This window comes from Somniosus microcephalus, chromosome 14, assembly GCF_052327205.1.
Source record: "Somniosus microcephalus isolate GS21.2 chromosome 14, FLI_Smic_1.0, whole genome shotgun sequence".
NCBI classification, from domain to species: Eukaryota; Metazoa; Chordata; class Chondrichthyes; order Squaliformes; family Somniosidae; genus Somniosus; species Somniosus microcephalus.
Window position 1 is genome coordinate 3,537,653 of NC_141000.1, and position 15,612 is coordinate 3,553,264.

General features: G+C 46.0%; 1 protein-coding gene across 1 annotated transcript in view; it reads left to right on the forward strand.

The window, feature by feature from the left end:
- Positions 1 to 15,612, forward strand: part of LOC147107267 (coagulation factor X-like) — a 76,529-nt gene that overhangs the window by 23,018 nt on the left and 37,899 nt on the right. The window contains exons 2-5 of the mRNA XM_086006136.1: positions 2,555 to 2,715; positions 6,780 to 6,804; positions 8,087 to 8,200; positions 9,257 to 9,388. Coding sequence (XP_085862262.1) covers positions 2,555 to 2,715; positions 6,780 to 6,804; positions 8,087 to 8,200; positions 9,257 to 9,388 — 432 coding nt within the window. The remainder of the gene's footprint in view (positions 1 to 2,554; positions 2,716 to 6,779; positions 6,805 to 8,086; positions 8,201 to 9,256; positions 9,389 to 15,612) is intronic.

Below are 15,612 nucleotides of genomic sequence, written 5' to 3' on the forward strand. Positions count from 1 at the left end.
TCTTTTTCGGTCGATGTTGGTGGTAATCCGGATCACATTTCGGTTGACCGGTTGAAGCCGGCTCACTTGGACCTTGACCGCCCAGTCGAGATCGCACAACCGCTGAAACATGGCCGACCGCCCACAGTCACCGTGCCAGATCAAACGCAACCACCCGCCAGCTCGCCCGCCGTCCATCAGCTTCCACTTCAAGGCTACAGAAGTCGATCTGACAGGCTTGTCAGGCCACCTCGCCGTTTTACTTTTGCCATTAAAGACAATTCAGGGGGGGCGCATGTGGCGGAGCCACTAAGGGACTCCAATCAATTGTATATAATTCCCTTTAATAATATGTTGGCTACAGCATGAGTCTGTATCTTTGTTTTCACTGTTTACATGTACAGAGTGCGATCACTTTAACAGCGCGGGTAAACGCGATGACGTCATGCCGTTCATCACGTGATCCCCCACCGGCGGGAAAAACGTGATGACGTCATGACATCAGCCATGGGACCGCCCTAGCAGTCCTCGTGGAGCCTCTGAACTGACTAGACCTATATTCGATGTTCTCCTGTAGTTATCTGTTAAACTCTGTTACTTTTCATTAAACCTTGTTTATTTGATCGCCTGAGTGGACCTCAGTCTTTTGGATAGGAACTAGACATTCCTACAACTGCACAAGATAAGACTCGTGGTGTTGGGGGTAATATATTAGCATGGATAGTGGATTGGTTAACTAACAGAAAACAAAGAGTCAGGATAAATGGGTGATTTTCAGGTTGGCAAACGGTAACTAGTGGGGTGCCGCGGGGATCGGTGCTGGGGCCTCAACTATTTACCTATATTAATGACGTGGATAAAGGGACCGAGTGTACTGTAGCTAAATTTGCTGACGATACAAAGGTGGGTGGGTTAGCAAGTTGTGAGGAGGACACAAGGAGTCTGCAAAGGGATATAGATAGGTTAAGTGAGTGGGCAAAAATTTGGCAGATGGAGTATAATGTGGAAAATATGAGGTTATCCACTTTGGTAGGAAGAATAGAAAAGCAAAATATTAATTAAATGGAGAGAGACTACAGAATGCTGCAGTACAGAGGGATCTGGGGGTCCTTGTACATGAAACACAAAGAGGGAAAAATCCGGTATCGCCCCATTTGGGGCGCCGTTATCGGCCGTGCGCAAAGTTCAGTGCCTGGCGCTAATTATCGCCTCCGACAGCAAACTTGGCTTTTATCGCCCCTGGAGGTGATTGGAGCGCTAAATCAGGCGCTTCACACCTGTCTTAAGGCGCAAAGGCCAAGGAGCGAGGCGCTACCTCAGAGTGCTGGCAAAGCAAGGAAGGGCAAATCAAAATGAACCTGCAAAGTGCTGCTCAGTACTCAAAACTCCTTCACACAGCGTTGAATCTCTCCAGAAGTCTCTCTCTCTCTCTCTCAGAATGCGTGGTGCAAAAATGTTGCCGACAAAAAAAGGTAGGAAGCGGTCGCCTTTAAATAGCGCTCCCCTAGTCCCTTTCTGACAGTATAACGCTCCCCTCAACCTGTCGTTGCTAGCGGCAGGTGGTAAGGCAGGGGGCGCCACTCAATATCCGGTCCGGGGCGCTACCGGGGCGTTGCGCACTCAACTGACGTCACAATCTGCCGGCGCAGGAGATCGTGGCGGTAGTGTTTAGCGCCATCGCAAAATGTCTAGTTAATTTCGCGAGCGGCACAAACATCGCTGCGCCCGGGCGCTAGTTGCTTTGCGCCCCAATTGGCGCCCTCTTAAGGTGCTAACGGGAGGCGCGAACAACTGAATTTTTCCCCAAAAAAGTTATCATGCAGGTACAGCAAGGAATTAGGAAGGCAAATGGAATGTTGGCCTTTCTTGCAAAGGAAATGGAGTATAAAAGTAGGGAAGTCTTGCTACAACTGTACAGGGCATTGGTGAGACCACACCTGGAGTACTGCGTACAGTTTTGGTCTCCTTATTTAAGGAGGGATATACTTGCAATGGAGGCAGTTCAACGAAGGTTCACGAGGTTAATTCCTGAGATGAAGGGGTTGTCTTAGGAGGAAAGGTTGAGCAGGTTGGGCCTATACTCATTGGAGTTTAGAAGAATGAGAGGTGATCTTATTGAAACATATAAGATTCTGAGGGGGTTTGACAGGGTAGATGCTGAGAGGATGTTTCCCCTCGTGGGGGAATCTAGAACGAGGGGGCATCATTTCAGAATAAGGTGTCGGCTTTTTAAAACGGAGATGAGGAGGAATTTCTTCTCTCAGAGGGTGGTGAACCTTTGGAATTCTCAGAGGGCTGTGGAGGCGGAGTCAGTGAATATATTCAAGGTGGAGATTGACAGATTTTTGAACGGTAAGGGAGTCGAGGGTTATGGGGAACAGGCAAGAAAGTGGAGTTGAGGCCAAGATCAGATCAGCCACGATCTTACTGAATGGCGCAGCAGGCTCGAGGGGCCGAATGACCGACTCTTGCTCCTATTTCTTATGTTTTTATGTTATGACTGACTGACAGGTTGAACTGACAGCGAGTGACAGCTGCCGAGCTATTCATTTAACAATACCTGCTTCTATTTTAGTCTTTCTGACCAATGAAAAGGCTAACGACATCTTAACACGCCCAAGACGTGATAACAGCTTCTTAGAGGAACTGAAAGAAGGTAATTTGGAGAGAGAATGTGTCGAAGAAAAGTGTTCATACGAAGAGGCCAGAGAAATTTTTGAGAATGATCAGCAAACTGTAAGTGCAAATAATTGTTTCCGTAATGGGTTGTCGATCTCGGTCGCTCCGTTCCCAAGCACTGTTGTATTTTTCTTCTAAGCTCCTTGAGAACAACAATATGAGGAATATTAGCCAATCCGATAGGGCGCACTGTCACTTCCTGTCACATCAGGCAATGTCATAAAATGATTGATGGTGTTTGATAAGATGCCACAGAGAGTTGTCACAAATATTGTCACATGAAGGGACTACAGATATAGAGAAATATCTCTATATATACTCTCCCTGGTGTTAGGAGTGCATTGAGGCACTGTACATGTAATCCTTAGTTCCCATTTGTGCTGTTTTCAGTAAAGAAAGGAAGATTTGCATTTATATAGCGCCTTTCATGACCTCAGGTCATCCCAAAGTGCTTTACAGCCAATGAAGTACTTTTTGAAGTGTAGTCACTGTTGTAATGTAGGTAACGCGGCAGCCAATTTGTGCACAGCAAGCTCCCACAAACAGCAATGTGATAATGCCTGGATAATCTGTTTTAGTGAAGTTGATTGAGGGATAAATATTGGCCAGGCCAATGACTGGGGAGAACTCCTCTTTGAAATAGTGCCATGGGACCTTTTACGTCCACCCGAGAGAGCAGACAGGGCCTCATTTTAACGTCTCATCCAAAAGTCAGCACTTCTGACAGTGCAGCACTCCCTCAGTACTGCCCTGAAGTGTCAGCCTAGATTTTTATGCTCAAGTCACTGGAGTGGGAATGTGAAGCCACAACCTTCTGACTTCAAAGGCAAGGGTGCAACCAACTGAGCCACTGTAGCACACAGTAGTGCAGTGCCTATGTTACAGGAATAGTAATCTAGAGACCTGGACTAAATTCAGGGAACTCCAGGCCAGTTTCAGAATTTGAACTCAGTCTGGAAATAAAAATCTGGTATTGGTAGAAGTGACCATGAAACTGTCGGATTGTCATAAAATCCCAACTGGTTCACTAATGTCCTTTAGGGAAGGAAACCTGCCGTCCTTACCCGGTCTGGCCTATACGTGACTCCAGTCCCACATCAGCGTGGTTGACTCTTTACAGGCCCCGGGTGGGTTGGCCTAGTGAGTCACTCAGTTGTATCAAAACCACTACCAGCAATTCAAAAATAGGGATGGGTAATAAATGCCCACATTCCCATCGTGTGGAGCCCAAAACTGCACATAGTTCTCCAACTGTGGTCTTACTGAGGATTAATGTAATAGTGAATCTGTATAAAACCTTAGTTGGAGCACTGCAGTGCAATTTTAGGCTCCTCACTATAGGAAGGATGTTGAGATAATAGAGAGGGTACAGCACAGATTCTCAGGGATGCTGGCCAGTATGAGAAAATAGAATTACAAAAAAAGTGTTCTAATGTTTGCATTATAACAGAGGAGATTACAGGGTCATAAGAACATAAGAACATAAGAAATAAGAGCAGGACTAGGCCATATGGCCCTCGAGCCTGCTCCGCCATTCAATAAGATCATGGCTGATCATCGGTCTCAACTCCACTTTCCTGCCCAATCTCCATATCCCTTGATTCCCCTCAAGTCCAAAAACCTATCTCTCTCTCTCAGCCTTGAATATACTCAGAGACTCAGCATCCGCAGCCCTCTGGGGCAGAGAATTCCAATGATTCACAACCCTCTGAGTGAAGAAATTCCTCCTCATCTCGGTCTTAAATGGCCGACCCCTTATCCTGAGACTATGCCCCCTAGTTCTAGACACTCCAGCCAGGGGAAACAACCTCTCAGCATCTACCCTGTCAATCCCCTTCAGAATCTTGTATGTTTCAATGAGATCACCTCTCATTCTTCTAAACTCCAGAGAGTATCGGCCCAATCTACTCAATCTCTCCTCATAGGACAGCCCTCTCATCCCAGGAATCAATCTAGTGAACCTTCGTTGCACCGCCTCTAAGGCAAGTATATCCTTCCTCAGATAAGGAGACCAGAACTGTGCACAGTACTCCAGGTGTGGTCTCACCAAGGCCCTGTACAATTGGAGCAAGACTTCCTTACTCTTATACTCCAACCCCCTTGCAATAAAGGCCAACATGCCATTTGCCTTCCTTATTGCTTGCTGTACATGCATGCTAGCTTTCTGTGTTTCTTGCACGAGGACACCCAAATCTCTCTCAACACCAACATTTGAAAGTTTCTCACCATTTAAAAAATATTCTGTTTTTCTATTCTTCCTACCAAAGTGAATAACCTCACATTTCCTTACATTATACTCCATCTGCCACCTTACTGCCCACTTAGTCAACTCGCCCCCTCATACCTATGTAATTGGCTTTATTTAATTTTAAGACTCTAGTTTCGGACTTAGGCAAGTCACTCTCAAAATTAATGTAAAATTCTATCATATTATGATCACTCTGCTCCAGAGGATCCTTTACTATGAGATTGCTAATTAACCCTATCTCATTACACAATACAAGATCTAAAATAGCCTGTTCCCTGGTTGATTCCATGACATATTGTTCTAGGAAACTGTCCCAAATGCATTCCATGAACTCGTCCTCCAGACTACATAGAGGTGTTTAAAATTATGATGGGGTGGACAGAGTAGATGGAAACAAAGAATTCTAAATTTAACATTGTTGCACCTGTTTTAGACCATTTTAGGCCCATAAAACCAAAGTAGCAGGACTGAGACCAACACCAGAACTGCGCGGGTGCTTGGGCCACTGCTAAATTGGTCGCGGCCTTTCATTTTCATGGCTCAGGCTCCAGCACTCATTTCTAACCCAGTTGGTAAATGCGTTTAGACTAGTCGGAGGCTGCAATGCACAAGTTCTGAATGGCATTTCCCAGTTGGCAGGAGCAGGAGTGTTGCACCCTGGCTCCACAGAACAACCCACCAATCTGACCCATCTCCCACCAATCTCTCTCCCACCTCCCACCAATCTCTCTCCTACATCCCACCAATCTCTCTCCCACCTCCCACCAATCTCTCTCCTACATCCCACCAATCTCTCTCCCATCTCCCACCAATCTCTCTCCCACCTCCCACCAATCTCTCTCCCACCTCCCACCAATCTCTCTCCTACATCCCACCAATCTCTCTCCTACATCCCACCAATCTGTCCCATCTCCCACCAATCTCTCTCCCACCTCCCACCAATCTCTCTCCTACATCCCACCAATCTGTCCCATCTCCCACCAATCTCTCTCCCACCTCCCACCAATCTCTCTCCTACATCCCACCAATCTCTCTCCCACCTCCCACCAATCTGTCCCATCTCCCACCAATCTGTCCCATCTCCCACCAATCTCTCTCCCACCTCTCACCAATCTCTCCCCATCTCTCACCAATCTTTCTCCAACATCCACTGACCATTCTTAATCCCACCTCTGACCATCTCACTCCCACCTCCCACCAATCTTACTCCCACCAATCGCTCTGCCACCTCTTACCAATCTTTCTCTCCAATTCCCAGCAATCTTTCTCCCACCTCCCATCAATCTCTGTCCCAAACCCCACGAGGCTCCCACCAATCTCTGTCCCACCGTTAGAAGACGCTTGTTATAGAGCCCGCTTAATTGTCAAACTGTTGATTTCAATGGAAGGAAAATCAGGCCGATTCTATAAATGGTGTCGATCTGTCCCATCAGATTATCATCCAGTTGGTGAAGACAAAAATCTACCCCTCGTGTATGTGAATCCCATCCTTGCAGCAAAGTTTACCAGTTCAGTCTCTTTGCACCCCCGTTAAATCCCTTCTTACACTTAACTTCCATCGTCCCATCCACAGAGCGCTGGACATATTGAGGCTCAGAATGTCAACATCAGGTTTAACATTTTCAATGTGATCTATTTCATTGGTTTTATTTTTATTTTCCCCCAATAATGCTGAGAATGGATTGTGTATCTGCTCGCTTTGATTGAGCTGTGCAGTCTGGCATCTCTAAGGTGGAGATGTGGCACTGCTGTGCTTTGTAAACAGTAGAGTGTGGCACCAGTGAATTCCCCGTGTCACTCTGCGCTGGCCATGTCTCTCTGTGCTCATACACATTCCTACATGTGCTGATACAGTGTCGCCTTCTTGTTTCAGGATGAATACTGGCATAAATATGTAGGTGAGTAATTACAACATTTCTTTATATTCCATTCAGTTCTAGTTGCACTGCTTAAATTGCCGTCCAGTTAGTCCAGTCCCTTTCCTGGGCCGTGGACTATGAGTGGATCTTTGGAGGCAGGGTTCCATCTTCCAGGGAGTGGGGGTGAAGAATATAAGCAGTGCTGAGATCTCCAACCATCCCCATTGGGACTATGGGACAGTGGGATCGGCTGTGAGGGAGATGTATCAGGTTTGTGATTGTGTCTAACACCATTCACGTGTTAAGACCAGCTTTTGCCGAGAAATCCATTGAATATACGAGAGTGAACATCCTGTGTTCTAAATCCCATTTGAAAAAATGTTAAATTTGTTTGCTATGAATCTGATTTTATTTTAGTTAATCCAGTCTTTTCACAGGCAATTCAAATTGCCTCCAAAAAACATAATTAAAAGGCCAGAAGTGAATGATATATTTTGTGTGGGTCACACAGCAATCCTGCTCCATCGCTCCCTCTCTCTCCGTCCACTCTCTTCGCTCCCTCTCTCCATCCACTCTCTCCGCTCCCTCTCTCCACGCTCCCTCTCTCAGCAACAGATAGGACATTAGAGAGTGCATTAAGGTCAAAGTGCAACAATTGGAAATCAGACTGCGCATTACAGATCAAATGGGATATTGGACTGTGTTGTACAGGTCAAAGGGTAGCAGTTTGATCATGTCATTTGATGGCTAATTGAGCCACCATTTTGACTTGTGTACCGCGGATCTGATAGGTGGATGGCAGGAAGCTCTCTGAGATCTGCTCCACCAGCAGACCTCACACGTAGTGGGTGGCTGACCGACCAGTCGTGGCTGCGCTGCCTGTGATTTTCGATCCATTAGTTCCAATGAGTAACAAATTGTGCATTGGTCATCCACCATTTTCAGGTAGGCCACTGGTTGGATGTGAGGTTATACAGGGGCACGGGGGGGGGCACGGCATTGGCCCCTATTGTTACCAATGGCTGGCAACAAGTCTCACTCTATCACTGATCAGATCCCCATTGCGTAGGGATTGGGTAGTCAGGCAAATAGGTGTCACAATGCAATTTTGGGGGCACCAATCCTAAAGTAGGTTAATTGTTCGGAAAAGAAAGATTTGTTTCTAGCATTACAACTGTTTTAATATTTGGAGTTCCTTCTGCTTTTGTTCTATTGTAGAATGATATTCTGAAAACACTCCCTGCCTGAAGTAATCTCTGCTAAGCCCAGAAGTGAATTCCACAAACGTATTTCAGATTAATGTCACTCTCTTCTCTTGCAGATGGGGATCAGTGTGAATCCAGCCCTTGCAGGAACAATGGCAGATGTCGCGACGGCATCAACCGGTATGAGTGCATCTGCTCGACAGGTTACAAAGGCATCAACTGTGAGATTGGTAAGATCCAAGAGAGAATAATTCACAATCTATAACCTGAAAGTGATTCGTTTGCGTGAGGTAAATGGGGAGGGGTGCGATCGTGGTCAGAGTGGCGGGAGGGGTTGGGGGGGTGGCCCGGGGCAGGGGAGGCCCAAGCACTCCTGCCCCTCCTGGCCCCCACCACAAAAATATAAAACATAGTTTAAAACTAACCTTGCCAGGCCTCTTCTGGCCCTCGACCCAGCTCCCTGCAGGTTTGGCCTGGGGGTGTGTGGGGGGGAGGCCTCACTGCTCCTCAGCTCAGGCCCCAGGTTCAAAGGTCGGAGCCCACGCTGCAGATTCAAAGAGGACCCACTGGCTTGAGACGGGCATCCTTGCTGATTGCGATTTAAAATTGCAGTCGGTCAGATCAGGGTGAGAAAGAAGTGGGCAGATTCCCTGCTCCATTTTAATTGCCCCCTCCCTCATCTGTTTTCCGCCAGTCCTGGTTGGGGTGGGGGGGTTGCGGGGGAGGAGGTAAAATTGGAGCCGGGGGCAATTTTAACCCTATGCAGCCGGTGGAAACCAGCCGAGTGAGCCATTAAAATCACCCAGGTTACCCATCTAACAGAAAGCCGCCAGGAACTCACCGTTCGGAATTTTAACCTGCTCTACTGTGCGGACAGCAGGGACGCCCATCCAATACCGATGGGGTCCTTCTTTACACATGACGTCATCAGGACACGACTGCAGTTTTAACGGGTGGGCCACACAAGGAGCACAGGCTCCACACAAGGCACTTGGGCCTCCCCCATCGCAGACTCACCCCCTCCCAAGCAAGACTCCCGCGAGATGGGCCCCGAAGCCTGGTGTCGCTGGGCAGCCTTCCGAGCAGCGCGATTTTCCACCACTTCCCACCTGGAACGAGTGGGAAGTCGGCAGGTGGGCTGTAAATTGAGGGCGGGAAGTTAAAATAGCCCGGGCCTGATTTTTGGAGCGGTGCGTGAGTTTCCAATTCACCCCACTAACCACCCACCTGGAGTTAAAATTAGGGTCTCAATGTCTGTTTGGTGAATGATGTTTGGTTTCTTTCAGACATCCCAAAGCTGTGCAACCTGGACAATGGAGGCTGCCAGCACTACTGTCGAATCCAGCGAGATCGTGTAAGATGTTCCTGTGTAGAAGGCTACGCACTTGGACCAGAGGATAAATTGTGTATTCCTCAAGGTAGAATCGTAATATTTTATTTTGCAATCCCTTCCTCAATTTGCAATCTTACACAATCCCTCGTCAGTGACGGGGGAGGGGGATAAATAGGTTGCATATGTCCCACCACCATCAATAAAAGGGCGATGATGTGAGGTGGACTAATTTACACAAAACTGTTTGAATGAGCTTGTGTTCTTCACGGTCATCTGCTTTATGCCTCACCTCACAACCTGCCAGTGAACTGACAAAACCAATCCTTTTTTTCTTCCTCTTGCTCTGTTTTCATCAGGCTACTCCCAACCTATGTCTGTCTCTCACGCCCTGGGCAAGTCCAATGGGTATATCACTGATCCAATTGGTATATCACTAATCTAATGGGCATATCCAGTGTTCTCGCTCAGGCCAACATCCCCAGCATCGAAGGTTTGACCACGCTCAATCAGCTCCGACGGACATGACACATTGTCCGCATGCCCGATACGAGACTCCCAAAACAAGCGCTCTACTCGGAGCACCGGCACGGCAAGAGAGTCCCAGGTGGGCAGAGGAAACGCTTCAAGGACACCCTCAAAGCCTCCTTGAAAAAGTGTAACATTCCCATTGACACCTGGGAATCCCTGGCCCAAGACCGCACAAAGTGGAGGAGAAGCATCCAGGAAGGCGCCGAACACCTCGAGTCTTTTCGCCGGGAGCAAGCAGAAGCCAAGCGCAGGCAGTGCAAGGAGCGCACATCAACCCAAGCACCCCACCCACCCACCCCTTCAACCACCATCTGCCCCACCTGTGACAGAGACTGTAGGTCCCGCATTGGACTCATCAGTCACCTGCGAACTCATTTTTAATGTGGAAGCAAGTCATCCTCGGTTCCAAGGGACTGCCAAAGAAGAAGAAGATATCACTGATCCAATGGGTATATCACTGATCCAATGGGAATATCACTGATCCAATGGGTATATCACTAATCCAATGGGTATATCACTGATCCAATGGGTATATCACTGATCCAATGGGTATATTACTAATCCAATGGGCATATCACTGATCCAATGGGCATATCACTAATCCAATGAGCATATCACTGATCCAATGGGTATATCACTAATCCAATGGGTATATCACTGATCCAATGGGTATATCACTGATCCAATGGGTATATCACTAATCCAATGGGTATATCACTGATCCAATGGGTATATCACTAATCCAATGGGCGTATCACTGATAAAATGGGTATATCACTAATCCAATGAGTATATCACTGATCCAATGGGTATATTACTAATCCAATGGGCATATCACTGATCCAATGGGTATATCACTAATCCAATGAGCATATCACTGATCCAATGGATATATCACTAATCCAATGGGCATATCACTGATAAAATGCGTATACCACTGATCCAATAGGAATATCACTGATCCAATGGGTATATTTCTGATCCAATGGGAATATCGCTGATCCAATGGGTGTAACACTGATCCAATGGTAATATTATTGATCCAATGGGTATATCTTCTTCTTAGGCAGTCCCTCGGAACCGAGGATGACTTGCTTCCACATTAAAAATGAGTTCTCAGGTGACTGATGAGTCCAATGTGGGACCTACAGTCTTTGTCACAGGTGGGGCAGACGGTGGTTGAAGGGGCGGGTGGGTGGGGTGCTTGTGTTGACGTGTGCTCCTTCCACTGTTTGTGCTTGGCTTCCGCTTGCTCCCGGCAAAGAGACTCGAGGTGTTCGGCGCCTTCCCGGATGCGTCTCCTTCACTTTGTGCAGTCTTGGGCCAGGGATTCCCAGGTGTTGGTGGGGATGTTGCACTTTTTCAAGGAGGCTTTGAGGGTGTCCTTGAAGCATTTCCTCTGCCCACCTGGGGCTCTCTTGCCATGTCGGAGCTCCGAGTAGAGCACTTGTTTTGGGAGTCTCGTATCGGGCATGCGGACGATGTGGCCAGTCCATTGGAGCTGATCGAGTGTGGTCAAAGCTTCGATGCTGGGGATGTTGGCCTGAGCAAGAGCACTGACGTTGGTGCGCCTATCCTGTGAATGGATTTGCAGGATCTTGCGAAGGCAGCATTGGTGGTACCTCTCCAGTGCTTTGAGGTGCCTGCTGTACATGGTCCATGTCTCTGAAGCATACAGGAGGGCGGGTATCACTACTGCTCTGTAGACCATGAGCTTGGTGCTGGGTTTGAGATCCTGGTCTTCAAACACTCTCTTCCTCAGGCGACCGAAGGCTGCACTGGCACACTGAAGGCGGTGTTGGACTTCGTCATCGACGTCTGCCCTTGTTGACAGTAGGCTCCCGAGATATGGAAAGTGGGCCATGTTGTCCAAGGCCTCGTTGTGGATTTTGATAATCGGGGAGCAGTACTGTGTTGCGGGGGCAGGTTGGTAGAGGTCCTTTGTCTTACCTCTGTCTGTAGCAGAGCCTAGTCTCAAATCATCTTGGATCCCCTGGCCAATGGTCCAAGAACGTGTGGTAGCTGGTGTGCAACGGCCACCCCATGTTAAAAGAATTCATGCACAAGCATCTTCCACCCTTTAATGGGTATATCACTGATCCAATGGGTATATCACTGATCCGATGTGAATATCACTGATCCAATGGGAATATCACTAATCCAATGGGTATACCTTTGATTCAATGGGAATATCACTGATCCAATGTGTATATCACTGACCCAATGGGAATATCATTGATCCAACGTGTATATCACTGATCCAATGGGAATATCACTGATTGAATGGGAATATCACTGGTCCAATGGGAATATCACTGACCCAATGGGAATATCACTGACCCAATGGGAATATCACTGATCCAATGGGTATATCACTGATCCAATGGGAATATCATTGATCATACGTGTATATCACTGATCCAATGGGAATATCACTGATCCAATGGGAATATCGCTGATCCAATGGGTATATCACTGATCCAATGGGAATATACCTGATTCAATAGGAATATCACTGATCCAATGGGTATATAATTGATCCAATGCGTATGTCTCTGTTCCAATGGGTATATAATTGATCCAATGTGTATATCACTGGTCCAATATGAATATCATTGATCCAATGTGTATATCAGTAGTCCAATGCATATATCACTGATCCAATTGGTGTATTACTGATCCAATGGGCATATAATTGATTGAATGTGTATATCACTGGTCCAATGGGAATATTATAAGTCCAATGTTAATATCACTGGTCCAAAGGGAATATCACAGATTCAGTAAGTCTATCATTGCTCCAACGGCCATATCACTGATCCAATGGGAATATCAATTGTCAAATGGGAATATCACTGATCCAATGGATATATCATTGATTCAATGTGTATAAGACTGATCCAATGGGAATATCAATGATCCAATGGGAATATCACTGATCCAATGTGAATATCACTGATCCAATGTGTATATTAGATGAAATAAACATAGTGAGAGAGGAAGTATTAAGGGGTTTAGCAGCTTTAAAAGTGGATAAATCCCCAGGCCCGGATGAAATGTATCCCAGGCTGTTAAGTGAAGCAAAAGAGGAAATAGCAGAGGCCCTGACCATCATTTTTCAATCCTCTCTGGGTTTAGGTGTGGTGCCGGAGGTCTGGAGGACTGCTAATGTGGTACTCTTGTTTAAAAAGGGAGGAAAGGATAGACCGAGTAATTACAGGCCAGTCAGCCTAACCTCGGTGGTGGGAAAATTATTGGAAAGAATTCTGAAGGACAGGATAAATCTTCATTTAGAAAGACACAGATTAATCAAGGATAGTCAGCACGGATTTATTAAGGGTAGGTTGTGTCTGGCAAACTTGATTGAACATTTTTTGAGGAGGTAACAAGGAGGGTAGATGAGGGTAGTGGGTTTGATGTAGTGTATATGGACTTTAGCAAGGCTTTTGATAAGGTTCCACATGGCAGACTGGTCACGAAGTTAAAAGCCCATGGGATCCAGGGCAAAGTGTCAAGTTGGATTCAAAACTGGCTCGGAGACAGGAAGCAGAGGGTAATGGTTGATGGGTGTTTTTGTGACTGGAAGGCTGTTTCCAGTGGGGTTCCGCAGGGCTCAGTACTCGGTCCCTTGCTTTTTGTGGTATATATCAACGATCTTGACTTGAATATAGGGGATATGATTAAGAAGTTTGCAGATGATACTAAAATTGGCTGTGTGGTTGATACTGAAGAAGGAAGCTGTAGACTGCAGAAAGATATCAATAAATTTGTCAGGTGGGCAAAACAGTGGCAAATGGAATTCAATCCAGAGAAGTGTAAGGTAATGCATTTGGGGAGGGCTAACAAGGAAAGGGAATACACATTAAATGGTAGGAAACTGAGTAGTGTAGAGGACCAAAGGGACCTTGGAGTGCATGTCCACAGATCCCTGAAGGTAGCAGGCCAAGTAGATAAGTTGGTTAAGAAGGCTTCAACTGTATAAAACACCTTGGAACAGAGGAGGCTGAGGGGAGACCTTATTGAGGCGTATAAAATTATGAGGGGCATAGATAAAGTGGATAAAAAGGACCTATTTCACTTAGCAGAGGGGTCAAAAACCAGGGGGCACAGATTGAAAGTAATTGGGGAAAGTTTTAGAGGGGATTTGAGGGGAAATTTCTTCACCCAGAGGGTTGTGGGGGTCTGGAACTCACTGCCTGAAAGGGTGGTAGAGGCAGGAACCCTAAGCACATTTAAAAAGTACTTGGATGTGCACTTGGGATGCTCTAACCTGCAGGGCTATGGACCGAGAGCTGGGAAGTGGGATTAGGCTGCATAACTCTTTGTTGGCTGGCGCGGACACGATGGGCCGAAATGGCCTCCTTCTGTGCTGTAACTTTCTATGATTCTAGGATTCTATATCACTGATCCAATGGGAATATCATTGATCCAATGAGTATATCACTGATCCAATGGGTATATCACTGATCCAATGGGAATATAATTGATCCAATGGGTATATCACTGGTCCAATGGGAATATAATTGATCCAATGGGTATATCACTGGTCCAATGGGTATATCAATAGTCCAATGCATATATCACTGATCCAATTGGTGTATTACTGATCCAATGGGTATATAATTGATCGAATGTGTATATCACTGGTCCAATGGAATATTAATAGTCCAATGTGTATATCTCTGGTCCAATGGGAATATCACAGATTCAGTAAGTCTATCACTGATCCAATGGCCATATCACTGATCCAATGGGAATATCAATTGTCAAATGGGAATATCACTGATCCAATGGGTATATAATTGATCCAATGTAGATATCACTGGTCCAATGGGAATATCACTGGTCCAATGGGAATACCACTGATCCAATGGGTATATCACTGATCCAATGGGTATATAATTGATCCAATGTAGATATCACTAATCCAATGGGAATATCACTGATCCAATGGGAATATCACTGGTCCAATGTGTATATCACTGATCCAATGGGAATATCACTGATCCAATGGGAATATCGCTGATCCAATGGGTATATCACTGATCCATGAGAATATCACTCGTCCAATGGGAATATCACTGATCCAATGGGTATATCATTGATCCAATGGGAATATCGCTGATCCAATGTGTTTGTACTGATCCAATGGGGATGCCACTGAACCAATGGATATATCACTGATCCAATGGGAATATCACTGATCCAATAGGTATATCACTGTTCCAATGGGAATATCACTGATCCAATGGGTATATCACTGATCCAATGGGAATATCACTGATCCAATGGATATATCACTGATCCAATGGGAATATCGCTGATCCAATAGGTATATCACTGTTCCAATGGGAATATCACTGATCCAATGGGAATATCACTGATCCAATGGGAATATCACTGATCCAATGGGTATATCACTGATCCAATGGATATATCACTGATCCAATGGGAATATCACTGATCCAATAGGTATATCACTGTTCCAATGGGAATATCACTAATCCAATGGGTATATCACTGTTCCAATTGGAATATCGCTGATCCAATGGGTATATCACTGATCCAATGGGAATATCAGTTTCAATGGGAATATCACTGATCCAATGTGTATATCACTGATCCCATGGAAATATCGCTGATCCAATGGGTATATCACTGATCCAATGGGTATATCACTGATCCCATGGGAATATCGCTGATCCAATGGGTATATCACTTATTCAATGGGTATATCATTGATCCAATGGGAATATCACTGATCCATTGGGAATATTCACT